The sequence below is a fragment of the Aspergillus fischeri genome, genomic scaffold (genome assembly GCF_000149645.3).
Source record: "Aspergillus fischeri NRRL 181 1099437636252 genomic scaffold, whole genome shotgun sequence".
Classification (NCBI taxonomy): domain Eukaryota; kingdom Fungi; phylum Ascomycota; class Eurotiomycetes; order Eurotiales; family Aspergillaceae; genus Aspergillus; species Aspergillus fischeri.
Genome location: NW_001509768.1, coordinates 2,502,103 through 2,530,001, shown reverse-complemented (window position 1 = coordinate 2,530,001; position 27,899 = coordinate 2,502,103). Strand labels below are relative to the sequence as shown.

Below are 27,899 nucleotides of genomic sequence, written 5' to 3'. Positions count from 1 at the left end.
GCCAAAATTTATTTTTTCGATCCCATCCCCCTTGCCAGCTTACCAACCCTTATCACCGCCTGCTATGACTTCCTCATGTCCGGATAAAGGCACATATGCCCCATCCACTGGTCCATGTGAAGTAGGATGAGGTATCGCAAGAGAAGCAACAAACCTTGACAGAAGGGATACAATCGTATATCACTTCGTCGACGGTCGAGGCCGCAAGCGAGTCATGGTATCGTCCGAGGAGAATCCATTTCCGTGCTTCTATTCGTTCATCCGGTGGACCTAATGGGAATCCTTCCACATCCTTGCAAGGCGACGAAGTAGACCCGGTCTCGGATATGGTTCGTCAACGAGCTTCCGACGCATCTGGTGCTGTTTTTCGATGTCCATAACCCAGTCCAGTCGAGCACGAACCTCTCAATCGAAACGATGCGTCCCTTTTTCTGGACTCGACTCGAGCCTGGTACCTACCACCATGACACTGCAGCTGACGGCCTTACACACCTCGTCTTTATCTCGAATCGTTTCCCGCATGTTTTCGTCCTTCATTTTGATTGTTCTCGATCGCGAAAGACGATCTGATAAACTCTGCTTGGCTTCTGCTGTCTACTTTGATCGCGCGTTTTCTCCCTACCTAAGCCGTTCATGTAGTGTGGCTGGCGCTTAATTTCCTTTTCCCCCTGATTGGTTAATTCTATACCTCACAACAGTTTTCAACTATTCCTTTGTCTCCAGACATGACGCCTTGTTCAATCTGATGAATATTGATGTGCCTTGCTAAAGTGCGTGGAATTTTAGATCGTTGCGCCTGTCAAGATATTGTCAAGAATTGCGCACCCGCATCGTCAGGCCGAGGGGATTATCCACGGACCAAACCAGCTGCTGTTCCCTGTTCCGCCACAGCACACCCTGTGCAGATGATGATCGCTTCTCCTGCCTTGTACGTCTACCAGATTCTTCGCTGCAGCCCCTTTCCTCGGCTGCGAAAAAGGAAACTGACAACGGGGTCTTCTAGACTTCAGTGAATCCACTCCAGAGACTCAAAGCTCTTGCCGTACGGAGTTTACGTCCTTGAATGCCATGTCCTTGTCGGATCTTTCTTGGAATCCCTTCGGTCTCTCAAATCATTTTCCAGGCAGACAGGACTTGTACCAGCAAGATCTTCAGCCTTCTGCGGCTTTTCTCAGCCACGAATTCTCCCACCTCTCCGATTCTTTCTATACAAAGAGAACACCACGTTTCAATATGAATACACTATCTCCGGATGAGATGAAGCGGTTTCAGGAACTGTCGAACGAGTTCGAAGCGGACGTTCAGGTGAGCGATGGCTGTTGGCGGCTTGCGCATAGAACTCGACTGATGATCGGCGCCGAAAGGGCCCTTTGGTATCCATGAAGCAATCCAGCAATGCAATTGCGTTGGAGTATGCGAACGCGGATCCTACCTATGTCACAAAAACCAACGTACGATTGCTTCCCTTTTACCTTTTCCTTCGAAGGATGCCCTATGGTCTAACAATCAACACATAGGCACTGGCAGTGACGCATCCTTTTACACGGGTCATGAAGGGGGACGGGAATTGTGGTTGGAGAGGTGAGCTGTCGTCCATCGAGAGATTTGTGGGTTGTATTCCATATATGCTGAATGGTCTGTAGCGGTCGCGTTCGGCTACTTCGAGAGCCTCTTCAATCTCCGAGACACGCTGCAAGTGCACCGCGAACTACTGCGGATCAAGTCGCTGAGCTCTTTGCTTGATCAAGTCGGCCAACAGGAACATCTCTACGAAATATTTGTCGAAGCCACGGAGCAGGTCTTCACACAAGTCTCGGAAGCCATTCAAAACGGCGTACACGATGAATCTTTTCTTGTGGAAGCCTTCAATATCGACTATAACTCGAGCGCCGTCATCACTCATTTTAGAGTCAGTATTCCTCCGGCACATTCAGGTTCTTTATCTCAGTGTGAAGGACTGAGCTTGGCGGCTGGCAACACTGACTTGCGAACAATATTCTATAGCTTCTCACAAGTGCATGGATGAAATTGAACCCTCATAGGTATCAGGCTTTCCTCTCGTTGCCTCTAGACCAGTACTGCGCAACGCGAATCGAGACGGTTAAAACGGAAATCGACGAAGTTGGGCTTCAAGCCTTAGTCGATGGTGTGATCGAGGGGTCCGGCTTCGCAGTTGAGATTCTATACCTCGACCGCAGCGCAGGCGACGTGGTCACCCCTCACCTGTTGACACCAAGCCGGCCCAGCTCCGCAACGATCCGACTGCTGTATCGCCCGTAAGTCATTGAGCGTCACTCTTGGCATTAGATTTCAAGGCGCTGACATTCTTGATCCCAGTGGCCACTACGACATCCTTTACCGTCTCGAACCTACTGTGAATATGGAACCCGTGGTTAATTACCAGTTCGGAATGACCACTAACTACTCACCCTGGGATCAAGGTGCTCTCTCGTTCGACGTGAACTCTAGTCTGATGTCAATTCCTGGTCTCATGATGGATCCGTCGTTTGGCCTTGCGCCTCCTGCTCCTGCTGCAATATCTCCTGCAATGTCTCCCGCGCCCCCAAGTCCTTACCGGGTATCCCCGCCCCACGAAGTTTACCAGCCCAGTATGCCCAGCCCTCCGGCTGCCATTCCAGCAACGTCACCACCGCCTCCCCGAATGTCTGGACCACCACCACCTATGAGCTCGTTACCAAGTCGCTCATCTGACGGACCTCAAATTCGGCTGAATCCATTGGTTATGAAACAAAACTTAAGTCATTCCTTACCTGTGACTACTCCGTTCAAGAAGTAAGCTGGGTCCGGTTGCTCTCTGTGGCTTGTTGATGCGTCAGGAATAGATGCTAACCTGATTTTTCAGCTCTCCCTACAACCAGGCCCACTTTCAGAACCAGGACTTTGAGCCAATTCATTGGGAGCCCAGCGAGTCTCGAAAGTAGACCTCGAATATGAGCCGAAAACAGATGCCAAACAAATCTAACCCAGGCGACAGACGACCCTTCTTCATGCTATAAAGCTATGAGAAACTTTTTTAAAGCGGCATATTTATGCAAGTCCGCGATTGCCCGACATACCAAGAACCTCTGCTTTGTCTGTTACTCCAGCATTGTGATGAGTTGGAGATGTTTCGATCCATCTCATAGGGCTTCCAGTTCTTTTAGCGTTTCCCTTAGTACGTATTGCATAGGTCTGAGCGTGCTCGACGGTTCTTTCTTCCTGCTTATTTCACCCCCAGCCTCCAACGGCTTCGTTCGTTATTAGGAGGACTTTATCTTCAATCCAGATTGGCCTGGTGTCATATGCTGAATGTGGCGAGTAGCAGTTTGACTCTTTCTTAGAAGAAATGATGATACCTCAAGATTGACAGGTTTCAAGAGGTCAACACTCGGATCTCTTGGAAGCCGAATCTAGTCGGTCACCTGAGCTAGAGGCTGTGATAGGCTCAGGCTGATCCTTCATTTTCAATTGCCATTGTGCCTTGTTCGTAGTGCGTCCTTGACCAACTTTCCTTTTGGTTGTGAAATAGAGAAAGAATATGCACGTCATTTACTGGCCGCTACGGATGCAAGCAACATTGACTTGATCAGCTGTATGCAGTGAGCACAGGTCATTCGATTATTATTATCCCATAATGAAACGATGACACCTTGGAACGGACCCCCGAGAGGAGAGTAGAAAACCGAAAGCCCATCTAACGCCATAGCTGTAAAGGGACAACCGGAACCCCGTAGACAAGAATAAAGTGGAGAGAAGTCATTGAGGGGGAAATGTGTGAGTAGCGTGAGTAGCAATACATAAGGACAAAGAAATAAGCGCAAGACATATCTGTCAGGTCATACGGTCATCTGCAACTTTCCGCTAGGCCTTGATGGACCGGAACAGCATCGACGGCAGCGCCCTGAGTACCTGCCACAGGAAAAAGAGGTTGTCGGTCGTCGGCGCACTGTCGTATTTCAGACTGCGCTCAGGCACATCCGACATACCGAGGATAGTCTTGACGAGCGGTTCGGCAACGATCGTCCTGAGATACATAGCGATGAGATCATGGCCGTTGGTGATTCCCCCGCTACACCATAGATTGCCGTCATGCACGGCGCGCAGCGAGTCATCCCATTGTGCTTCGGGGAACTTCTCCCGCAGCATAGGGATCATCATGCGAGGGCCCGTCGCGTGCTTACCCTTGGCGATCCCCGCGTGCGCGACAACCAGGATCCCGGTGCAGATGCTGAGGATGTGCGTGCCTGCGGCGTTGTGGGCGCGCACGAAATCCAGATAATCTGCGTCCGGGACAGTCGAGGGCTCCGGACCCGGGATGAGAATGATGTCGAGAGCGCCTGGTTGGACGGCGGGATCGGTGGGGGAGTGGGTGAGTTGCAGGGAAACGTTGGAGGTCGTTCCCTGGTGAGCTTGTGGGCCAGCTTTACCGATGTAGACCACTGAGACCGGGCGGCCGAGCTCGATTAGGGGTTTGGGGAGGGTGCAGGCGGTTAGGTAGGACGGGTCGATCATGAAGAGGAGGTCGACGGCGGCAAGGTCCAGGAGTTGGACGGTGCCGACCAGGAGGACGCCGATGCGAAGGGGCTTGCGGGTCATTGTGGTTGTGGTTGTACTTAGGATGAAATTAGGGAAGATGAGGTTGTCTTCGAGGTTGCTGAGATAGATGGAATTGAGTGAAGATTGAACGATAAGAGAGAGGTGTCGGATCAAAGAAGTACTGGGAAGTAGTAACGGAAAGGAGGAAAGGATGGAAATTATATGCCTGCCTCTTAAGAAACCAATTATAGTGGAGGGATGGAAAGTAGACTGTTTGGGCAACGCTCTAAGCACCTGTGGTACAAGCACAATTGGATAGATGAGACGGCAGGAAAGAAGGAGGCTTGACCGTCATCTTGGGGAAGTAAGAACGTTGTCCCAATCCAGGCACAGTTGAAGCCTCATTGGCAGGACAGAGAGATCCAGGCTCACGGGGATGCCGGTACTTGAGCGCAATTGAGCAAATTGAGCAAGACATGACCGCATCCGGTGCAGGCAGTGGTCACTTCTTTGTTTCACCTCCTCCGTTCTTACACTGGACTCCTCTGTGGTCCTTTGGTACTGTCTGCGGTCGTTGGGATACGACGAGCTTATGATCACGTTTATCTCGTTATATTCGACAGGTTCAAGAGGGAACTTATTCTCCTGCAATATCCTTAGTTCCTTTACCTTACACTTGCTATCATATACTTTGATTTCCATCACTTCTCATCAAGGTAGAATTGTCCAAAAGTCACCGATGCAGATTGCCTGCCATCTCTGAGTCTCTTTAACGGATTCTTTTCTCCTCTCTTTCACTCCAGATGATGAAACCCTCGTTTGATCGCTAAATTGACTTTGATGGCTGATGCTTATTGAACCCTTTGTCGTTTGTCGCCCCCACATTGATTGGCAACATGGGTCGGCTTCTTCCCGGCTGTCCAGTCGGTCTGCTGTCCTCCAGCTGACCAGGTACGTGCCGTTGCTCTGTTGGTCCGTTTATTTGCACCACAGCTGACTTCTTATCTCGTTCCCAGGTTAATCCTCGGTCTGTCCTACTTGGCTTCTGACGTGAGAGCCGTTGTTCCTGCTGTGTAACTGTCTCTTAGCAAGAACAACAGTGAGCAATGCCAGAGAATCCAACCGGAGAAAGGTCCTCCGACTCTCTTGTCAATTCAGGGCAATGATGGACCACGCTGGTGGAGTACAAACTTCCGTTCGGGAGTTCCAACTTGCCACAAAAAATCTCCCCGCATTTCATTCCCCATGTTCTCTAACCGGCTCGGTGCTGGTCCGGTCACGCCTATGAGCCTGGCCGAATCCGACCGTGACTATAAAATCCTTTATTGGCCGGAGCACTCAACTCCGTTTCTTCAAGAATGCTTTTATATCATGCTACTGAGCTTCAAAGACGGAGTACAGTCGTGCGGGGTTTGAAGAATCAACGCGCGCTGAAACCGATGAAGACGAGGGGTATATAAGGATCACTTGCTGATGAGTATGATCGCATAGAACAAGATCAGCACGCTTGAGGTAATCGACTGTACAGCCAGAATGGCTGGGACTATGGACAATACTCCCAAGGGGGGCTTTTCCCTCATCTACCAGAACCCTTATCTTCTGGGAGTTGCATCAGTAAGTCCACTTTCTATAGAGCAGGACGGCCAGAGCGATCCTGACTATTATCTACAGTTCTCAACCCTTGGTGGATTGCTCTTTGGCTATGATCAAGGTGTTATATCGGGGGTTATTACGATGGAGTCGTTCGGAGCCCGCTTCCCTCGTATCTACACAGATAGCAGCTTCAAAGGATGGTTCGTGTCTACGCTCCTTCTTGGTACGTTGAGCGTCCTGATCTTTCTTCCCCCCACCCATGAACAATATTGACGCCCTGTTAGCCGCCTGGTTTGGCTCTCTCATCAACGGACCCATTGCCGATAGACTTGGACGCAAGCTATCAATCAACCTAGCAGTTGTAATTTTTGTCATTGGTTCAGCCATTCAATGCGGCGCAGTGACAATCCCGATGCTCTTTGCCGGTATGTTTCAACATTTGCAAGACACGTCAGAGTATCTGATCGCTTGTAGGGAGAGCTGTCGCAGGTCTGGCGGTTGGTCAGTTGACCATGGTGGTGCCTTTGTACATTTCAGAGGTATGCACCCTCATGTGACAGAGGAAGGAGAAGAAAAAGATTGCTAAGGATTGGCAGGTTTCTGTTGCCGAAATTCGAGGTAGTCTTGTTGTCATTCAACAGCGTACGTCAGTCCATCGTTATTCCCTTCAGTCGTCTGCTGACTTGACAAGTCTCTATAACCATTGGTATTCTGGTCAGTTATTGGATCAACTACGGCACAAACTACATCGGAGGGTCTCGCTGCGCCCCGGATGCTCCTTTCAGCAATGGCTCCAAATTTGATCCCTATCGCGATGTGCCATCCGGCGGCTGTGACGGACAGTCTGATGCGTCCTGGAGACTACCCTTGGCTCTTCAGATCATCCCAGCCATGATCCTCGGGCTGGGCATGTTATTCTTCCCTGACACTCCGCGATGGCTAATGATGAAGGAGCGATACGACGACGCGTTGAGGTCACTGTCCAAACTGAGACGAAAAGCTAGGGACTGTCCGGAACTTGTTAATGAATACCTGGAAATCAAAGCTTCAATTTTGTTGGAGAACAGCTTTGCGAGAGAACATTTTCCGAATATGTCTGGCATTCGATTGCATGCTGCTCAGGTGGGTGTTCTTAATCAGAGCTCTTTCGTTTCGGAGCAGTCTCACTGAACATGACAGTACCTCTCATTCCTAACCACATGGGCTCGGTTCAAACGGCTCGCAATCGGATGCGCCGTCATGTTCTTTCAGCAGTTCATGGGATGCAATGGTAATTCTACATGGTATCTCTTGTGTTGCTACGACTGACATAATCCGCAGCAATGATTTACTATGCCCCAACGATCTTTGGGCAACTTGGACTGGACGGTAACACGGTAAGCTTATAAGTGTAAGAGTCAATAGTTGGCTTGACTGACTCTCCTGGTTCATCTTAGACCTCACTCCTCGCTACCGGCGTCTACGGAATCGTCAACTGCCTCAGCACCCTGCCAGCACTCTTCTTGATCGACAAGGTTGGCCGTCGTCCTTTGTTGATGTTTGGGGCCACGGGTACCTGCATTTCCCTGGCCATTGTAGGCGGCATTATCGGCGCCTATGGATCAGACTTGGTCAATCACAAATCCGCTGGGTGGGCGGGGATTGCCTTTATCTACATCTACGATATCAACTTTTCTTACTCTTTCGGTCTGTGTGCCCTCATCTCGTCATGTATCTGAATGACATTTGACTAACTGAGAACAGCACCCATCGGTTGGGTCCTGCCATCGGAAATCTTTAACCTTTCCATCCGCTCCAAAGCTATCTCCATCACGACCTCGGCGACTTGGATGTGCAATTTGTATGTCTTTCATTGAATGTCATAACTGAGCCAAGCAAAAGGTTATCACGAGCTGACACCTCGCCTTTCCAGTATCATTGGTCTGGTAACCCCAGATATGCTCGACACAATCACCTATGGCACCTATATCTTCTTTGCAGCATTCTGTCTTTTGGCGCTGGCTTTCACATTCTTCTGCATTCCAGAGACGCGCGGGAAGGTTCGTCGCCCTGTTCCCATCTCTTTTCTTTTTTGTGCTGTGCTGCAATTGTGAGATTAGCGGAGGCTAACTTGAGAGTCCGGTCAACAGACTCTTGAAGATATGGATCTGATCTTCGGTGACACAGCAGCGCATGAGGAGAAACAGCGCATCGTTCAGATCGAGGCGGAGCTCCGGGAAACTCAGGCCGGCGATCCAGATCTCGAGAAAAAGCCATATGCGCGGCAGGAAGAGGATGTTTAGAAGATCGAGAACATATTCAGCGCCGCCTGGAAGATCCCGGGCGCGTTTCATCTTTCGAGTTATCGAACGTCAATGTCGTCGTCATGAACCCTCATGTTCAATATGTCGGATACCACGTCCGATTCTGTTACAATACTTAGCCACAGTTGAATCAGTGCAAGCCAGTTTGAGGCGTGTAATTCACCCATTCGGAGAAATCCATCCCCCCTAGATTCAACTCCTGGTCCACATCCGGGAACATACTCCCGAACATGGGATCGTTGAGGAGCTGATCTGAGAACTGCATCAGCATTGGCGGCTGCACCGGTGTCGACCCGTCCGAGACGGATGAAGTATACGTAGGGGAGCAAAGCCTATTCACGACTTCTAGGCAGCGAGTGGCGAGACGGTTGTTGCTTAGAGAAGGGTGGGTGAGAAGCTTCTTGGTGGTTTCGACATCTTGAAGCCAGGCGGGCGCGTCCGTGCTGGTGGGATCTGTCATGAGGAGTATGATGGGGATCAGACCGGCCTGGAAGAGGAAGTACCTATACATAGACCATTAGCGTTAAGTGCCTCGAGCATTTTCAAGGATGATGGTAATTGAACGTACAGCATATACCAAGCCCCCAGTCTCGTGCAGATGTGATTGTTGACGAAGTCCGAGATGGACGAGATGGTCCACCGCGCGTTTCGAAGGCAGAGCATCCTGCACTCCGTCTCGAGCGGATCCTCGGGTTCCGGCGGCGAGTCCGGCGTCGGCGTCCATCTCCTTGACGCCCAGCGGAGGAGGATGGGCCGGTAAAGGAGGATTCTCAAGTTCCAGTGCCGCCACATGAGGCGGTTGCGGACGAGAGCGAAGTTGTCTGACTCTGGTGTCGTAATTGGTTGCTTGAAATAATGCGGGAGGCTGTTGTACCAGTCTTCCATGGGCTTGGAGAGACCCAATGTCTCCTCCGCGGTTAGACTTGGTGTTGATATCAGACGCTGGTAGACGCTATTGGTGTGTAGGTGGAATTTCGCCTGCGCGATCATGCCTGAGTAGATAGTCGGTCCGTTCTCCTCAGTGGGTAGCACGGTGGTCGTTGATGTGAGAGCCTGTGGTTGCGTTAGATATTGAATGAGCTCATTAGGATGGTTATGGAGGGGATTGGTATTACCTCGTCGTGAATGTTGAGAACGTGTTTTGAATCCATGACACTGTCCTCCGGTAAGAGGATAGGTCGCCCAAAGGTTTTCGCCGCACCACTGTCGAATATATATACACCCCACCATAATCGCCTCCTCATCTCTCGCTGAAGAAGACTGATCTTCCACCCTGGAAACTCCTTGTGCAGACCAAGGCTCATGGCCATTCGCACAGCCAGGCCCAGGAAATTCCAGCCGGTGTTCGGCTTGTTTCTCTTCTGCGCATAGTTACTCAGAAGTAGCAGGGCCAAGATGAGAGTAAGATTTCCTGTCTCAAAAACAGACACCTGCTGCAGGTGGCTTCTGGCTTCCTGGTAGAATGTGATATCAAGGTCGGAGTTATCATCTCCAATGCTCCACGCCCCAAGGGCTAGAATGGTATTGAGAAGAATCTGCCACGCCTGTCCATGCGGGCGGGGGACTTGTTCATAGAATTGCGCTTTGAAAGTAGCTTCGTGCACGAATGGATAACTGGTATGGTAATTGAGAAAGAAGGCGTCCATGAAAGCTTGCTCAATGAGCCCGGAAGGTGCAGTGCTCAGAAGCTGGCTTTTCAAAGGCACTCTTTCCGCTGGCTTATTTGGACTTGCGGGAAAATTCAAATCGAAACCATGCTTCAATAATGCTCGAAGAGGCACCACACTGGAAGATGCGCCTGTGGAGGAAGTTAGCAGACGTTTGAGATTTCCTTCGCTTTGATCCGATACGAACCGAAATAACCTGTTCCCTCGGGCTTTATCGACAAGGCGGCCATTCCATCTGTCAAATCGCCTACTGTGATTCTGTTCTCAGCCCAATCAAACCCGTCCGCTTGTTGCGGAAGAGCTTCCGGGGCTGGTTCGGTTCGATCTGCTTCGGCCTTGGATGGGGTAGAATGCCTTGATGAAGACTTGGGCGAAGGCACAGTCTTCTGTGGTGCATCTTGGTCCTGCAGCAACGAGCGAACAGTAGCGTCCAGGTCACCTCCAGGGAAAAGCCTTCCTAAGGCTGTTTCAAAGGCTTGCAGGCGCTCCTCGACATAGGTTAGATGTCTGACAATAACGTGTTAGCCATTCTGTAATAGTAGTAACGGAACAGCAAACTTACTGTCGAGTGAGAGGGCTTCTAGTGATTTTCGGGCTGTAATTGCACTCTTTGTTCAGTTGCTTGCATTGAGCACATGTCGGTCGTTCTTTCGAACACTGTGAGGTGTCAATAGGGTCTCATCTGGTCATACCAACATGGATATACCATACCCTGGACTTTCTTAAACGGCACTCATCACACTGGAAGTATAATCAGTCACACCCGATTCCTTGACTCGTATTAGTTGGAGTCGGCAGCACCTACAGCGTATGAGTGAGAATCACGAGTACTGGCCATTTTTATCGCTGATAATCTGGTTGTTTGAGTTGTAAGTCAGGTGTACGTTGAGAGTTACACCAGACTGGTAGCATCTAATCGAGTATAGCAAGTCAGCACTCAGCGCTGTTTCCATCATTCCGCATCTTCTCCCCTGTACTGTAGGCAAGCATGAGCTCTCAATGGTTTTGAAAGGAATCAATGCGCAATGGCCAAGGCGACTGGCCGTATTGCAATCTACATCGGAGAATAGGGGCCCAGAAGCATGGACAGGATATTTTTCAAGCAATGAACATAACCCGTATTCACAGCAACAGGCGATATACGAGTATTTAAACACAGACGGACTTGCGACAACATCAATCGGCAAATATCAATTGAATAAACAGAGTATGACTGGGGAATCTCAGGACGAGAGGATGTCGTGGGGCCAACTCACGATCGGCATATGAACAGTATAGGATCCACGCTTCAGGGACCGGACAACCAGAAGTCACAGATTGATGCAGTTTCCAAACCCATGAGAAGGTCAGACGAGAACTTTCATTCGACCTGGTATTTGAGACTTAGACTATTGGATTCCGACTCGAGACATTCCCGTTTTGTGCTGGATGAGAAGAAAGTCGTGTGGGGAAGTGGCAGTCAGTCAGGTGATGGGCGCAAAATTTTGTCGAATAACAACGATCCATTGTTGTCCTCAGGCACATCTGGCAATCTGGGTCGTTTGGGGATCAGTAAGTCTTATGGAAGAATTACAAATGACTAGATACTCTTTATGATATGCTACAGCTCTATCATTCGGGCTCTTTGGTAATGTCATTTCTGAAAGGGCCTGCTTATTTCGACGATTGTTGAGTGGACCAGGTTTGTGTTGTAGTATGCTTCGGCTTGAGAAGTTGTAGTACACCTGCAGTGTAACTCCAGCGTTGTTGAATTTAGAGCAATTGAAAGGATATTTCGATAGAATGAGGGTTATTGCGTGCCTTTATCGAGCTAGACCTCTCTGCATCTTCTCAGCAGCTTACGAAAAAAAATCACATTTTCAACCTCGACGCGTCCAAGCAATTTAACGAAGTATATTTATTGCAACTCTCTCCGCATGTCACATGTCCCTTTCCATGCTGCGTATGGTCTCGTCCGTACCACCAGGATAGCTTTCAACGCGAGCACATTGCAATTTACTAGAAGTTAGAGCAAGGATATATCTGAGATAAAAAGGCTGCAGAACAGTATAGATTCGCTCGAGCGCAGCATTTGAATCGCATGATACTCATACCAGCTGCCTGAGGCATTATACAGGCTTGGCATCGACGCGGATATCGACCAATCAGTCATATTTTCTATACAACGTCATCTCCCCGATAATATCAATAGTGAACAAATTCCAGCACAATTGGGGTACTCTCAGACAGGGCTCATCTGGGACTTACGACTATCAGTTTGATTGCGCTCAGCGGTGCAACATCCCGGAGAAACCTGTCGCTCGATCATGCCCTCCCAACCGGCAGTACCACCCCTCCTATCGCCATATGTAACGTCCCTCCCTCCCTCCTCACTCACAGTCTTGTCCTCAGTACTAGACGCAACGGGCAATTGGCTCGTCCTCCGATTTCTCTATGCTGCACTAAGCGCGCCGTCCAACTCCCACGTTGCGTTCGGTAGCGATGGCGTTGATGGGCGGACAAAGCGCAAAGTCGTGCTTGTAAGTTTTTTGCGGGGTTGGGATTTTTGGAGGACAGAAGCAAAGAGACTGGTAAATCTGCTCCCCCCTGCTCTATTTTCCCTAGCTCAAATGTAGGCGCTGCCTATGGGCTTCATTATTTATGACTATCGTTCCGTGAATTTTCAATCCAGCAACAGACTGACACTCCTAGGGTTTGGATCTTGCGCGCCTGACAGACAAGGGCCAATTTGCCTTTGTCGATGGACTCTCGGAACTCTTTTACGCACCTTCGGCAACCCCAAGATCACCGACGCCATCATCTTCGCCATCTGCCATTCCTCCCAGGACTGTCCTCCCTCTGCGCACATCCCCAGGCGCTGTCCCGGGACGAGCTCCGCAACCTCTGCCGCGACCGAGCCCCACGGTCCCGAGTAGAGCATCGACCGAGAATGGACGTACGAAACGACTACATTTCTCGGGCAGCGGGTTCGGAGCCCTTGACGCACTCGAGAATGGAATCGCGAATGTGATCGAGCAGCTAAAAACCTCGAAAGACGGAGATGAAGGGGAACCCGAAGTCCTACTGGTCATTGACCAACCGGACATGCTACTGGCCGCTACGGGTCCGAATAAGGGTATAGGCGCTACGGAAATGGGGGAATGGGTCATGGGACTACAGGAGGTACGATTATCAAGGGAGAGCCAATTACTGTGCTGACTGAGTGTAGCATGCTTATGCGACAATCCTGACGCTTTCCGCCGATTCGCCATTGATACACAATGCATCAACGTCTGCCTCGCAATCGGCGACGCCATTGGAGATGGAGCATGCCGCATTTGCCATTGGATCGGCTCATCGGGCGGAGATGGTCATGCAATTGCGCAGTTTGGAAACCGGTGCGGCCAGGGACGTCAGTGGAGTGCTGAGGATAAACAAAGGAGGCGCCTGGGGCAGGAGTGAAAAGACAGGTGCTGAGGGTGAGTGGGAAGAGAAAGAGGTGCTGTACTTCATTCAAAGAGATGGAGGTGTCAGGATTTTCGGGAGAGGAGAATAAAAGTGCTGGCTCAGTTGTTGATGGGAAACCGGCGTTTTGACGCGCGGAGGACAAAACCAAACCAACTGCGACGGCTGGTACGAAATCGTCATTTGAAGTGTTTGGTCGTTCTGAAGATACGAAAGGCCTGTACAATGCGTGAAAACGGGTAAATTCAGTAAGACAGATCGTAGCATTGGGAAGATAGCACAACACTGTATCTGCCACGCGGGATATTCGCCAGCCATAAACAAGGAAAAGAAATCCACGCGTGCTTTCCCTTGCAAAAATCCCTCGTATTTCTGTTCGGTCTTCCATTTGTCGTCAAATTTGTGCCCATTTATTCTTTTAGTCTAGAACATGATTGCTATGACGGCAAAGAGAAGACCCGTCCCAACACCAACTCCATGGGAAAGCGTCATTTTCGCCTTGCATTGAAACCGGTCACTTCAAATGCCAGGCCATTCATACCAGCCCTCTCCAGCCTCCGAGAACGAGAACGCGACGTCGAATTTAATTTAGTGGATCTCGGGACCACGGGCGCCCTTGGGAGTGCCGACCTGGAAGCCGTTCTTGAAGCGACGGTGGACATCCTTGAGGTGGCTCATTCTGCCGGTGCCGGTGGTCTTTCTTCTCTTGGCCTTCTCGCTCCAGTTGTCTGTTGTTCAAGAAAAATCCGTAAGCCAACATTCCAAAACTCAATCACACAGCCGTGCTTGACAGGGTTCGGTTGTCGCCCAAGCACGGGTTCAAACAGAAGAGATAACGAGAATCGGGGAGTCCGTACACTTGCGAACCTTAGCGGAGGGGTAACCGCAGTTGGCACAGGTCGACTTCTGGATGTGGAAGGAGCGGCGGCCTGCGAATCGAGAATCACAAGCTGTTAGCCCATCTGAATCCTATCATTTCCCTCCGGCGATATCCCAACACCGTCTCCCATATAGAGATCCGTATGAATCTTCCGCCGGAACAATCTCGAAAGGTGAAATACTGACCACAACGCCGGCAGAGGGTGTGAGACTTGTTGTGGCGCTTGCCGAAGCTGGAGGTACCCTTCGCTGTAGTCGTTGTCAGTCTGCTAGAATCTTTCGACGAGAAAGGCCATCGGCGCTCGGTGAAATGTCGAATGTGCACGTACTCATCTTGAATTAAGGAACTGCGGAATTGACGCAAAATTAGTACAATACGTCGCTTAAAAAATGACAAAAAGGGTACGGCAACACATGCAATAGCAACTTACCTGGCGATTCCGTTGAAGGGCTGGTTGTCGTTGTCGTCGTCGCTGGGCGTATCGAAAGTTGCGCTGAGATCTGGGGCGGGTGTCGCTAAGCGAGTTGTGGTATCCAGGGCTTGTGCCCTCGTCCCGTGATTCCAGAATCTCCCGCGAACTCTAGGTCACCTGACGTCTGAACTGCGCATCGACGCCACTATATGCAAACTAGCCCATTTCAGGATTAGCCTGGTTTGACTGGGCATCTCATGCTTTTACTATTCCTTAACTACTTTAGAAATGTAGTCTACCTAGAATTGCAGCGTTCCAAAGGCTTCAGTCGCCTCCAAGAGCCGGGCGAACTAGCATTTGCTCATCTTACTGCTTCGTATATATCACTAATGTGTCAAATTGCATGATGGTAGTTATAGATACAGCGAACATTCTCCTGAATACAACTTAAATGGGTATTGAGTAAACGAAGATCAGCCCCAAAACGCCCTTATGATGATGATGCAAAAATGGCATATGCGACAATTATGATTTGAAGCTGGACGTAAGGTGTCACAATCATTCTTTACCGATGAACGAAGCCATTGGATCGTCTGCGGCGAGACGGCTTCGTTTGTACGACTCCAACTCTTCCTCACTAACACCAGATTTCATCTCCATCATTGTTCTCTTCCTAGTGTTTGCCTCGGTGTCTGCCTTTCGCTGACTGCGATCAGTCGAATCCTCGGCTTCATGGATGTCGTTTGTCTCGCCCTTAACCGGAGCGGAGGTTTGGTCACTCGTCTCTGGCCCAGGCAGCAAACCCATCGACCTCATTTCTGCTTCCTCGAATGCTTTCTTACCGTCTTCACCGGTACAATAGCTATTTTTCACCGTTGAAAAACAGCAAGCGTAACCCCACTGGAAGTCATGCCACCAGCTTCCAAATACTGTAGTGTGGTTGTTCACCAATACATCTTCTGGATATTTGGACTTGACTGCGTTCTTCGGCGCACCCTTGATTGCGCCAGTCTCGTCATATTCGACGAATCTTTCGTTCTCAATGACCATGGTTTCCCGGAGGGGCGTAGGTTTGAGATGCTCCTCGCCACCATATTTCTCCAATAGTGCCTTCCGTTGAGCCTGACGCTTCGCCTCACTCTCGGCCTGCTCTTTCTTTCGTAAAATTTCACCAGATGTGGGATTGGCTTGGAGATGGATCTTTTTATCTCCACGTTCTTGCGACTCCCAAGCATACTTTTGAGCTCTCTCAAATTCTGCAGCGTCCCCAGACGCGCGAACAAAATTCTCCTCGGCAACAAGCGCTGCAGCTTGATCATCCTGCGCACCCATATCGACCATTCGCCGAGTTTTAGGATCGTACTTGGCCGAGTCGAGGTCAAGGTTGAGCAGGTACTTTGCAGTATCTTCTCGAATACGTAGATTGCGAGTCGCAGTGCTTTGTTGTCGTCCCATATCTGATTCTTCAGCGTACCGAGCTTCCTCTATAGCAGCTTCCTCATCGTCCAATTCGCCATCCATAATCTTTGTTCCGTCTTGACCTCCCGGTTTCGTACTGCGTTTCAGCTTTTCGAGCTCCTCATATTCCTCGATAACCTGACGGTATTCGCTGGGATCGTAGCCATTCCATCGGTCTCTCTTAGCATCCCATCCCAGTTCGACGTTCTGTACAACCTCATCGGCCTGTATATCTTTACCCGTCCATTTAGCACCGAGCTTTCGGGGCCTGCTTAGACACTCTTTCGATTTGTGGGTCATGGCACCGCAATTCTCGCAAGCGCCTTTGCGATATTTGGTGGCTGCTGGACCAGCGCGCTTCCCACGATCGTACCATTTCGATTGATCTGTAGCTTGTTTCTGAAGACGTTGATGTTCGAGATAATCATTAGCAGTCGACTCATCATCGATGTAGAACGGTTTCTTCGCGATAAAAGACGGGATATATTCGTTGCGCTCTTTTGACGCCACATCAGCTGGTTTTCGCGACATCGTGTAAATATTGGCAAAGGAGGTCAGAAAATAATCAGTTGGAGCCGGAGAAATGAGCCTGATCGTGACGTCCAATTTAACAGGGGTGAAATGGATAGTCGCGGCCTCTACTTTCGCGCTAGACAGTTGAATTTGAGCCTGTCTCCGGAGTACCGAGGATTGATTCGTTGTTCTTTCATGATCGGCGATAACATCGGTATCAATCACGTGACTGGGCGTTTCTTGGAACGCGTGAACTCTGCTCTGTACATATGTTGATTACGTTTACACATCATGTTCTGACTTCTAAGTCCCATTTTAGACGGCGAAGATCGTTCGAAGGATCCCTAGATATGCCGCTAATTTTGTGCCCGCAAATGATATGAACCTTGATTTGCTTCTGCGCGCTATGTCGCAGACGGCTCTGGCTGTTTTGAAACCATTCGATGGAGCCCTTTCAAGTGCGCCTCAACTGCGTGGATCATTATCAGGCGACCCCATCAGAATTTGATCCTCCTCTTCCCTACAGGGATGGAGCCGCGGGAAAATATGATAGATGGAAAGTACCAGTGATCAGAATATTCGGCGCCACAGAAACTGGCCAAAAGGTTTGCGTCCACGTACACGGCGCATTTCCTTATCTATACATTGAATACGATGGGCCTCTTGACCCTGAACAAGGTAAGTTCAAAACGCGTTGCACTACAAGTCTTTTTCTCATCCGACCGCAGTTCGCTCCGCAATCAGGAGTCTCCATCTCTCCATAGACCATGCACTGGCATTGAACTATCGTCGCAATGCGTACGATAAGAAGACTGCGTTTGTCGCTCACATTACCCTGGTTAAAGGAGTTCCGTTCTACGGCTACCATGTGGGTTATCGGTTCTTCTTCAAAATCTACTTGCTTGACCCCGTTTACACGACCCGATTAGCGGATCTTCTGCTTCAAGGCGCCGTGTTGAAGCGCCCTTTGCAGCCATATGAAAGCCACCTGCAGTATGTCCCGCAGTGGATGTGCGACTACAATTTGTACGGCTGTGCCTACATGAAGTGCAGCAGAGTCAAATTTCGGTCGCCTATTCCGGAGTACTATGAGCTTTCGAATCTGTCCCACCGGTGGCATGACCGGTCAATCCAGCCGGATTGTGTTTCCGATGCAACACTTCTTCCAAAGCAGAGCCATTGTCCCCTGGAAGCGGATGTCTGCGTACATGATATTCTGAACCGCGTCGACATAAAGGAAAGACCTCTCCATCAAGATTTCACTGAAATGCTGAAGCCAATCGCTCAGAATGAACGATTGGTTCCCAGTATGGCGGGTCTCTGGCAAGATGAGACTCGTAGGCGCAAGCAACGCATGGGCCTCGTTGACCCCGGCAGTAGCCCCTTCGGTCCTGAGGAATTGATGTCGTTCTCAGCTGATCCCAGGAACAATTCCGAGGGTGGCTGGATTCATGAAGATGAATTACGGCAATTGATGTCGCAAATCGTTGAGGAAGAGCGCAAGCAAAATAATGGAGATGTGACTTTAGATAAATTCTTGCAGGAGGAACCTCTTGAGAAGAAGATCAAGACAGCCTTGCAGAGTGTCGAGGACTTTTTCCCAGACAAGATTGAGCTCACTCAGATGGAAATGCGGCAGTCTCTGATCGCAGTCGATGGAGACGGAGAAGCTCAGGTCAATGAGAATGCGGCCTTGTCTGCTGAGGCAGACATCGACTTTTACTCGCCAGAAGATTATTACATCTCCAATCCTTTATCGGACGATCATGGAGCTATTGAAGAGGTTGTTGACGGCATCGATGACGGCATCGGAGATGGCATTTTTGATATGACATTGCAGAGCTTCGGGCCACATTCTGGTGCCACGGATGAGATTATGCCGGCTGAATCATCGGATATTTCACTGCACGATGGGAAATTACAGGAAAATGATCAGAAGCACATTCTCAGTGGCAACGCTTTTCATGACGACACTGCGAATGCAAGAATGAATCCTAAGCGATCACACCAGGGCATACTTGACTTTGGTGTTCCACGGAAGAAACCGAGATTCTTCAATGACGGTGCATCTCACTCGCCGGATAACAACCCCCTTCAGCAAGCTGCTGACATTCACACTGTGGAGGAAGGCCCTAACGCTGAATACATTGCCCGCAACAGTACATCATCTACGCCAACTAAGAGGGTTTCTTCTCAGGCGACACCGCCAGCTTCCCAGGACGCTCATTTGAAGAACAACGGACAAGGTGGAAGACTCAACTTCCCCGTTGTCAAAGATCCAAACGACCCTATGACAATTATGCGTTTCAGCCAGGACTGCTCTCCCAAGGCAATTATGGAAATTGACAACCAGACCGTCTCTCAGCCTCTCGGCAGTGCTCAGAAAAGTACCAGCGGGAGTGGGCCTGCTTCGCAATCCCAACCATCCTCGTCTCGCCTAGAGCCAAACATTACAAATGCTCATGTGTCAGATCTGGCGCCGAAGATTTATGATGCATTCAATATCTCCGAAGGCGTCAGGGTTTGTTGCTGGCGGTACGCCTGCCCCGATGCCAGTGAAGTTTCGGCAACACTTGCAGACCACGGTTATCCGTCTGTTATCTACCAGAAAGCATTCTATAGTAACGATCAAGATGTCCCTGATCGACCACGAGATTATGCGGGTCGAGTGTCTCGACTAGAGGGAAGCAGCATACATTATATGCCTGATTTTGATCCTTACGGACGGTCGCCTGCTATGCTCGGCGAACACGCTTCGATGCCGAGAGACCGATACCAACAGGAACAAATAGATCAGCGTTTAAGGGAAGCCTCCACCTCTAGAGTATGGGAGTTTGCTCCCGTACCCCCAAGCCGTGCAGAAGTCCTGGAATGGTTCGACGAAGAACAATCCCGGTGCCAAACGCAGCCGAAAGCAGCTAAAGAGCCAGACTCCGAGCCACAATTGCAGCCCAACATTCAGTCGCAGATCGAGGGACCTACGCAAAAGAACGATTACGGTTTTAAGTATTCTCAGAAAGGGAAATCTACGAGCGTCGAGCATCAGACCCAGTATATGAGCTCTATGAGCCTAGAAGTACATGTGAACACTCGGGGTGTACTTCTACCGAATCCGGAGGAGGATGAAATATCCTGCATCTTCTGGTGTATACAATCGGACGATCAGGACATCGACGTCAATGGCAACCTTCCAGGTGTTCATGTGGGAATGATTGCTCAAGGGAGTGGCGATGGGCCAACGTCAAAGTTGTCGAAAGCTTTGCGTATCGAACTGGAACACGAACCGACGGAACTCGATTTGATCAATAGATTGGTCGATATTGTTCGCTATCATGATCCTGACATTATCACCGGCTACGAAGTCCATAACGGCTCCTGGGGATATCTAATTGAGAGGGCAAGAAAGAAATATGACTTCGACATATGCGATGAACTATCCCGAGTGAGATCCCAAGCTCATGGAAGATTTGGCAAAGATGCTGACAGATGGGGCTTTAATCATACGTCTTCGATCCGGGTCACCGGTCGACACATGATTAACATATGGCGAGCTATGAGGAGTGAGCTGAATCTGCTACAGTATACTATGGAAAATGTGGTGTTCCATTTACTGCACCGTAGAATTCCTCACTATTCGTATAGGGACCTCACCGCATGGTATCAGAGTGGAAAACCCAGGGATCTGCTCAAGGTGGTCGAGTATTTCGTCTCGCGCGTACAAATGAATCTTGAAATCCTGGAGTCTAACGAACTGATTCCAAGGACGAGCGAGCAGGCACGACTCCTGGGGATTGATTTTTTCTCGGTCTTCTCAAGAGGCTCACAATTCAAAGTGGAATCTCTGATGTTTCGCATCGCAAAACCAGAAAATTACCTACTCGTTTCTCCGAGCAGGAGACAAGTCGGTCAGCAGAATGCTCTTGAATGTCTTCCGTTGGTGATGGAGCCTCAGAGTGACTTTTATACAAGTCCTCTTCTTGTCTTGGATTTCCAATCATTGTATCCCAGTATCATGATTGCGTACAACTATTGCTATTCTACGTTTCTCGGAAGGGTCAGCCTTTGGAGAGGTCGCAACAAGATGGGATTCATGGACTACAAAAGACAACCGCGAGTATTGGAGTTGCTCAAGGACAAGATAAACATTGCGCCGAATGGCATGATGTACGCAAAGCCGGAAGTACGGCAATCGCTCCTCGCAAGGATGCTTGCTGAAATACTGGAGACTCGGGTCATGGTTAAGACCGGCATGAAGATGGACAAGGACGACAAAGTGTTGCAGCGTCTTCTCAACAACAGACAACTTGCTCTCAAGCTGATTGCAAACGTCACATATGGCTACACATCCGCCTCGTTCTCCGGGCGAATGCCTTGCTCGGAGATTGCGGATAGCATTGTTCAATCGGGAAGGGAAACACTGGAAAAAGCGATTGCCCTCATCCATTCTGTGGAAAGGTGGGGCGCCGAGGTAGTCTACGGAGATACGGACAGTCTTTTTGTGTATCTCAAAGGACGGACACGCGACGAAGCTTTCGATATTGGAGAGGAGATCGCCAAAGCGGTCACTGACATCAATCCGCATCCTATCAAGCTCAAATTCGAGAAGGTTTACCATCCATGCGTGCTCCTCGCCAAGAAGCGCTATGTTGGCTTCAAATATGAGCATAGGAATCAGAAAGAACCTGAATTCGATGCAAAGGGCATCGAGACTGTAAGGCGAGATGGTACCCCGGCGGAACAGAAGATCGAAGAGAAGGCACTGAAGCTCCTTTTCAGGACTGCGGACTTGTCTCAGGTCAAACGGTACTTTCAGAAGCAATGCGCGAAGATCATGCAAGGGAGAGTTTCGATCCAGGATTTCTGTTTCGCGAAAGAAGTCAGACTCGGTACCTACAGCGAAAGAGGTTTACTCCCTCCCGGCGCAATGATCAGCACCAAAAAAATGGTCGAAGATCCCCGCTCAGAACCGCAATATGGAGAGCGAGTTCCTTATGTCGTAGTCACTGGAGCTCCAGGATCGAGATTGGTTGACCGCTGTGTCGCCCCTGAAACGCTTCTCCACGACGCCGAGCTAGAGCTTGACGCCGAATACTACATCAACAAGAACATCATCCCACCACTGGAGCGAATTTTCAACCTTGTGGGAGCAAACGTCCGCCAATGGTACGAGGAAATGCCCAAGTTTCAGCTAATCCGCCGCATCAAAGGAGCAGCATCCGCCGCCGGGAAAGATGCAAAGGGGAAGACCCTCGAATCGTACATGAAATCATCATCGTGTATCGTTTGCAAATCCAAACTCGATGACACCGGTATCCCAGTATGCTCTGACTGCTTGCAGCAACCGCATATCTCGCTATTGTCCCTCGTTTCGCGCCAGCAACAGGCCGAAAAGAGGGTATCTGACCTCCATCGCATCTGTCAATCCTGCATGGGTGTCCCATTTGGTGATGATGTGATATGTGATAGTAAAGACTGTCCTGTCTTTTATTCGCGGACTCGACACTTGGCGAGTTGGAAACATACAAAAGCCACATTGGGGCCTATAATTAAACTTTTGGAGAACCAAAGCGAGAGCGCTTTGGGATGGTAGGTTTGGTATCAAAGGATTTTGGATTTCGTTTGTCGTGTAACAATGGGTTCAGGTAAAGGGAGTTGGGCGAGTCAACTTCTCATTTGGTTGATTGGCGGCGTTTTGGCATTAGGAGGCGCATTTGGGCCTGGCTATGGCTATGATAATTGCACTGCGTAACATATGAGGTAGTTAGACCTTTTCTTTCTTGATCACCATGATTATGTCTACTTTATGAACTCAGTCTGGGAAGGTTTCACAGATTTATGAATCAAATGGTGCTAAGTCAGTTCATTATCCTAGATTACTGAGTCGTGATTGCACGAAGAACCACAAGCTAGAACAACCCTTTGAGAGCAAGTCGATGGAAAAGCCTAATCTAAGCAGAGGACGCTGGCACTGCAGGAGCTGATTGATGATAACAAAGTACGTATGTTCTCGACGACGAGGCCTAGAAAGCCGACTAAAGCGTCTGGGCGATGTGACACCAAAATTGCTCGCGGACGGGCCACATGATGGTCGTATTAACTGTCCAATATCTGGTAGAGCATGTCGAGTGCAGATGGCTTGACGTCGTCTTCCTCCACGATGTCGATGCATCTGCCCTTGATGCTCGTGCTGCCACTGACCAAGCTCGTCTGTTTCTCGGAGTCAGTTTCCTCTGCCCTACCCTCAGCGGGTTTGTCGAGTGCCGGGTTGTCATTGAGTTCCAACAAGCTAGAGCCATCTGGAGCTTGTGCACTCGAATGCAAGCAGTCAGAGGAAGGAGGCAAGCCGAGTTCTACAAGCCCGAAATCAAGCAGCTGGTCGAGAGATAGGAGACTCTCGCGTCTATTCTGAGTTGCGGATACCTCTGCCTCTCTACTGGGCTGCGATGACGGTCTGGGTTCCTGATCGCTCTCGAAGAGACCAAAGGGATCCTCGTAAATGCCCTTGAGAGAGTCTTGCGTGGGCTCGGTCCCGTTGCGGTTCTCTTTGTGGACAGAAACGGCTTGACCAAGGACAGGATCGAGCGGATCCACGCTTGCGGTTGCAAGTGCGCTCACAGTGGGTGCTGGATCTGGCTCAGGTTCTTCATAGTGACCTAAAGCAATCTTACCCAGGATGTTGTGCAGAATCCAAGGGAAGCTGATAAAAGGCAGGTGATCGATTCTAGGTGTTGGCTTATGGAAAAGCTTTCCGTCGGGAGGATTTTCAGCGCGGTACTTTACAAGCGCAGAAGTCATTTCCTCGTGGGTGACACGATACATTGCAACTGCCAGAGGAGCAAGCAGCTCGAAGGTGCGACCGCCGACTTTTTCATAGCACTTCTTCCGGTACATGTCGCGGAGGGACGATGATATCAGTCCCAACTCTTCATGAAACTTGTAGTCCTTGCTCATATTGCTGTGACTTAGCACAAAAGTAGACCAAACCTCGAACTCCGTCTTGATCTCATGCTGTGCCATGATACGATGCATGGCTGCGTCGTAGTCAGCCTTGAGGTCGCGAGCAAATTGCACAAGATCATCGTTGACTCCCAGGCTGCATGTCAAGATTCGTTCGTCAAAGGGCATTTCAAGGCTAGGAACAAAGTCGATACGCTCCACGGCGTCGTATAGTTGCCCGAGAATTTTATTGGACTTATATATCCTTTCCTTTGGCTTGTGCTTCTTCTCCATGAAGTGAGGCCACACCTTCGGCTGCAGGCTGCGTGTCATGTTCGCTGGCTTGCCCGTTTTGTTGTAGTCGACCGCGTCGGAGTGAAGCTGGGCTAGTCGTATGCACTTTTCTTCGTTGACACCGTCCTCGAGACGATCTGCCCAGGCAAGATGAGCGTGGGCGATCCTAGGAAGGAAATCGTTCTTCATGTATAAGACGAAGAATGAAGTGATGTGGTTCACCGTGACATCCTGATCGAGATCTTGGGCTTTGTCGCTTGTGTACTTCATAGCCTTGCGGAACCAATCTTCGGGAACAAGATCTTGATCCCAAATCACAAGGTAATCATCGCCGTCTAGATCTCCACCAGAGCACATGCTGGGAATGTCTCTATCCCCGGTCTGTGGGAAGACGACGACATCCTTCAGATGACTCAACTGAGGAACATTGACGGCTCTTACTACCCGGATGTCACCGGGATGTAGAGACGGGTTGCGGGCAAGGATACATACTCCCTCAATGACTTCGCACTTCCCAGTGTCAGGGCGATGAATCTGGACGAATATTTCCGGTAACGCGGCTAACTTCTCTTCATCAGAGGCGCCCTTGGCAGGAACCCTTTCAGAGTAGCCTCTAAGAATGCCAGTCTCATCCATGCATCCAAGCAAGTTCGCCCCCTTCTCAATCACGATTTTTGCTTTCTCCTTTAGATATTTGAGATGCCACGCCTTCCAGAGTCTCATTATGGACGTGACGAATGGCTCTCTGGAACTCCTGAACCCATCTAGGACCATCTGACTGACAACAAGCGTCATCTGGTTGGGATCCACATACTTCTTCAGCCAACACAGAGCCTGAGAATCACTCTCCATGGCTTCGTTCAGACTCTGTAGCATTGCTCTGAGCTTATCATGAAAGACACGATCTTGAATGCCTAGAGAGGAAAGAACAATAATCAACTGTCGATTCAGAGTCGCCATGGAGTACTGAGACCAGCGAATAATCTCCAAGCCGTTGTGGACCGCTGCAAATTTGTATTGACTCTTGCGGATGTGCACCTCTTGACGCTGGGCCTCGGGAGAAACTGTTAGCATTCCTTTGCAACCTCCCAAACGAAACTGGAACGCGGACGGTGGGTCATCGCTTGGTGTTTTGATCTTGAGCTCTGAAGCTGCCATCTGCGCCAGGAACTTTGAAATTCGTCCCACACCGTCTGAAAAGGTGTATCCGTTTTGGACAACGTCGTCTATCAAACGGATCTGTACCGGGCAGCCAGCTATAGCTCGAGTGGTTGAGAAACACTGCCCCAGCCTTGCAGCATGCTTAGCAACGTTGCGTATGTCGTTAAATGTTCCCATCCATGCTCGGATGTTCGCAGCCGTCAAATTGGGCAGAGGTGCAAAGAAGTAGGCTCCATGCTCTCGGAACTGCGAGTTACCAAAGGCCAGAAACTCATAACGCCTGTCGCCAATGACGATACCATTCGCCAATGCTCTTTTAATGCGAGTAAACACTTCGTCCATTGTGTTGTCAACGGTTGAGTTGATGCGGCCGAGTAGCTTCTCGTCCGTGAATCGAACGCGGAGAAAGCGATCAGCATACTCGATATAATACCGGATCACACGATTCGAGATATCAACAGATGGAGTATTATAGTAGATCGTGGTAGGCGTAATTCTGGCTGACCGCATGTAGCAACAGTAAGAGGGTATCTTAGCGCGAGTTGAACCTTTGGCGAACTTGAGATCGAAGATTTTCATTGGGTCATGATAGACTTCTTTCTTGATAGCCACATGTTCCAGAAGCTTAACCGCTTCGGATTCCCCTAGCTCGAGCAATTTGACCGCGAATTCGCGGGTCATGGTAAACTCAGAAAGGTAATTGTGGGATAGACAGACCTCGAGCTGGTACCGCACAGGGAAAGGCAGATGAACATAAGATTCATCTCCTAATTCTTCTACGGAAGATACTATCTTCTTGGAGGCCTGTAGGTCTGCGAAGTCAATCCATCTCCAAATTGGTGGAGGTCTTTCCTGCGTCTGTTCCAATACTGAGAACCGGGTAGTATTCTCAATGGCAATATTGTAGTCTTTCAAAATGTTGCAGTACAATTCGAATCTTTCCTCATCCTTCTTGCTGAGAGCCTCGGGATATGTTATTCTGAACGCGTTCCAGCGGCCTAGGGCAAAGTCGTTAGTTTCGAATGAAAGGAGGAAGTAAAAATCGAAGTCAAACACCAAGACGTACCAATATCGATCACTGGTTTCGATCGCTTTAAGCTCACGGATAGAGTAGATAGCTCATCTGGGTTGTGTACCACGGAAGTCTGCCGATACCAAGAATCTGATTCTCTCCAGGACATGTCATCATTGAAAGTGACCCAGGTCTCTTGAATGCGTCGATGATAGATGGCAGGCGAATCCAAGAATGTCAGATGTGAGACTTTACCCGATTTCGGGTCCTGCATTTGGTACATTTTCACGAGTTGCACAAATGGAATCCTGAGGCGATACTGATTGTAAGTCTCGCCTGTTGAAGCTGATTTTGGCTTGTTGTTGAAGATGGGCAACTGGAAGTGAACGAAGAGGTCTCTACGCTTCAGGTCAATGACCAAAAAAGCCCGCTCATTTCTTTCATCTCCGACGGTACGCATTGGAAGCATGGATGTCTCGCTGACGAGAACGCCTATGCCCATTGATGCTATAGGTAGTTTCTGTATCGCCCATGACGAATCAGCGTTGAAAGCTCGTACAGTAAGGAAAGGTGCTTAGACCTACCACCTCAGCAGGATATATCGTATTAGGACGAACAGGACTTTGAATCTGAACCTCTGGCCGTTTGGGGTCGAGGCTAATTGAGACGAATGAGGTCTTCCCATCTGAGAGTGTGATGGGATACGTCCCATGGCACCAGAAATCTTTCTGAGGGGGTGGTCTGCTGAACCGGTTAGGCCAATGTATGGAATGGAGAGGTGAGTCTGCTGACTTGAAGCGAATCTTTCCCCTGGATTCTCTATTTCCATGAAAGTCTTCAAAGATGTCTATCGAAAACACATGTCCCTCTTTGCTGAATGCTTGCCAAAGACAGTATGTGTCCGCTTCCCTCGGTATGTTGAAGACGTTCACAGCCACCGACTCCCACAGTCTCCACGGACACAAAATTGTGGATGGGTGCTGTAGGACCTGCGGTATCTGTTGCCATTGATTCCGTTGTGGGTTCGCAGGTGGGACAGGCTGCCGTGAACGCGAGGCCTGGGACGGGATTTGCTGTCTTGAGGGCTGCAAAGGACGCTTCCGCTCGCGCAGAAGCGTACTTCTATGTCGTGAACCTTGAGTCATTGCTGTAGCTTTTGCTCTTTTGGTAAATGGTATTGGAGAAGGTGAGGTAGACGACGATGATTGCGAGAATGTTGAAGAAGATGGGCAAGAGGAAGGAGAGGGAGGAGAGGAGAAGAGGGAAGATGAGAGTGAGACGGGGGAAGGCAGCAGTGAGTGTAGTGAATGTGAATTAGCTCTGACGCTCCGGTGAGAGACCTGAGGCACATGGTCCCGATGTGTTGCAGGCCGAGTAGAACGTTTTGAAAACCAGGAATGACCATGAGCCCTCGCCTGATAGTTTCGAGAAACCCTTCTTCTGCCTCCACCGCCCTGTCGATGAGCGAGACTCAATTCACTATCTTCATCGCTGAAGCTAGACAAAGTTGATGCCGTCTCTGTTGTGGGGTGTTCTTTTTCGATCAATCCAGTTTCCCTTTCTGACTGGCAGTTCAATTGCCGCGCACTCCGAGCTATTCTTCCATCTATTTGTCTCTCCATTTTGCAGAATGGAAAGAACGTCGTGATCTCTCCTCCAATGAGGGAGCTCCAGATGACGGGGTCGATGA

At 49.7% G+C, this 27,899-nt stretch overlaps 9 protein-coding genes across 9 annotated transcripts; 4 read left to right on the top strand and 5 right to left on the bottom strand.

Annotated features, from left to right (window-relative positions):
- Positions 1-1,233: 1,233 nt before the first annotated feature.
- On the top strand, positions 1,234-2,942 carry NFIA_070540 (OTU family ubiquitin thioesterase; the record flags this gene model as incomplete). The annotated part of the gene is made up of 7 exons (XM_001263779.1): positions 1,234-1,305; positions 1,365-1,451; positions 1,518-1,581; positions 1,644-1,909; positions 2,005-2,276; positions 2,338-2,793; positions 2,864-2,942. The coding sequence occupies 7 exons, from the start codon at positions 1,234-1,236 to the stop codon at positions 2,940-2,942; spliced, it is 1,296 nt and encodes a 431-aa protein (XP_001263780.1).
- Positions 2,943-3,861: 919 nt separating this feature from the next.
- Positions 3,862-4,596, bottom strand: NFIA_070530 (DJ-1/PfpI family protein; the record flags this gene model as incomplete). Its single annotated transcript, XM_001263778.1, has 1 exon — positions 3,862-4,596. The coding sequence occupies one exon, from the start codon at positions 4,594-4,596 to the stop codon at positions 3,862-3,864; it is 735 nt and encodes a 244-aa protein (XP_001263779.1).
- Positions 4,597-6,069: 1,473 nt separating this feature from the next.
- Positions 6,070-8,411, top strand: NFIA_070520 (sugar porter family MFS transporter; the record flags this gene model as incomplete). The annotated part of the gene is made up of 12 exons (XM_001263777.1): positions 6,070-6,150; positions 6,208-6,352; positions 6,414-6,554; positions 6,604-6,668; positions 6,726-6,771; positions 6,821-7,251; positions 7,309-7,399; positions 7,450-7,505; positions 7,566-7,815; positions 7,873-7,969; positions 8,042-8,168; positions 8,259-8,411. The coding sequence occupies 12 exons, from the start codon at positions 6,070-6,072 to the stop codon at positions 8,409-8,411; spliced, it is 1,683 nt and encodes a 560-aa protein (XP_001263778.1).
- A 151-nt stretch (positions 8,412-8,562) lies between these two features.
- On the bottom strand, positions 8,563-10,937 carry NFIA_070510 (putative C6 transcription factor (Gal4); the record flags this gene model as incomplete). Its single annotated transcript, XM_001263776.1, has 7 exons — positions 8,563-8,935; positions 9,001-9,485; positions 9,548-10,230; positions 10,287-10,606; positions 10,662-10,756; positions 10,811-10,840; positions 10,905-10,937. The coding sequence occupies 7 exons, from the start codon at positions 10,935-10,937 to the stop codon at positions 8,563-8,565; spliced, it is 2,019 nt and encodes a 672-aa protein (XP_001263777.1).
- A 1,468-nt stretch (positions 10,938-12,405) lies between these two features.
- On the top strand, positions 12,406-13,634 carry NFIA_070500 (uncharacterized protein; the record flags this gene model as incomplete). Its single annotated transcript, XM_001263775.1, has 3 exons — positions 12,406-12,618; positions 12,791-13,261; positions 13,308-13,634. 3 exons carry the CDS (start codon positions 12,406-12,408, stop codon positions 13,632-13,634), a joined length of 1,011 nt encoding a protein of 336 aa, XP_001263776.1.
- Positions 13,635-14,131: 497 nt separating this feature from the next.
- NFIA_070490 (60S ribosomal protein eL37) lies at positions 14,132-14,755 on the bottom strand (the record flags this gene model as incomplete). The annotated part of the gene is made up of 4 exons (XM_001263774.1): positions 14,132-14,271; positions 14,401-14,472; positions 14,609-14,671; positions 14,752-14,755. 4 exons carry the CDS (start codon positions 14,753-14,755, stop codon positions 14,132-14,134), a joined length of 279 nt encoding a protein of 92 aa, XP_001263775.1.
- A 638-nt stretch (positions 14,756-15,393) lies between these two features.
- On the bottom strand, positions 15,394-16,824 carry slu7 (mRNA splicing protein SLU7; the record flags this gene model as incomplete). Its single annotated transcript, XM_001263773.1, has 1 exon — positions 15,394-16,824. The coding sequence occupies one exon, from the start codon at positions 16,822-16,824 to the stop codon at positions 15,394-15,396; it is 1,431 nt and encodes a 476-aa protein (XP_001263774.1).
- Positions 16,825-17,249: 425 nt separating this feature from the next.
- NFIA_070470 (DNA-directed DNA polymerase zeta catalytic subunit REV3) lies at positions 17,250-22,396 on the top strand (the record flags this gene model as incomplete). Its single annotated transcript, XM_001263772.1, has 2 exons — positions 17,250-17,484; positions 17,571-22,396. The coding sequence occupies 2 exons, from the start codon at positions 17,250-17,252 to the stop codon at positions 22,394-22,396; spliced, it is 5,061 nt and encodes a 1,686-aa protein (XP_001263773.1).
- A 503-nt stretch (positions 22,397-22,899) lies between these two features.
- Positions 22,900-27,831, bottom strand: NFIA_070460 (RNA dependent RNA polymerase; the record flags this gene model as incomplete). Its single annotated transcript, XM_001263771.1, has 3 exons — positions 22,900-26,195; positions 26,264-26,729; positions 26,794-27,831. The coding sequence occupies 3 exons, from the start codon at positions 27,829-27,831 to the stop codon at positions 22,900-22,902; spliced, it is 4,800 nt and encodes a 1,599-aa protein (XP_001263772.1).
- Between the last annotated feature and the right edge of the window lie 68 nt (positions 27,832-27,899).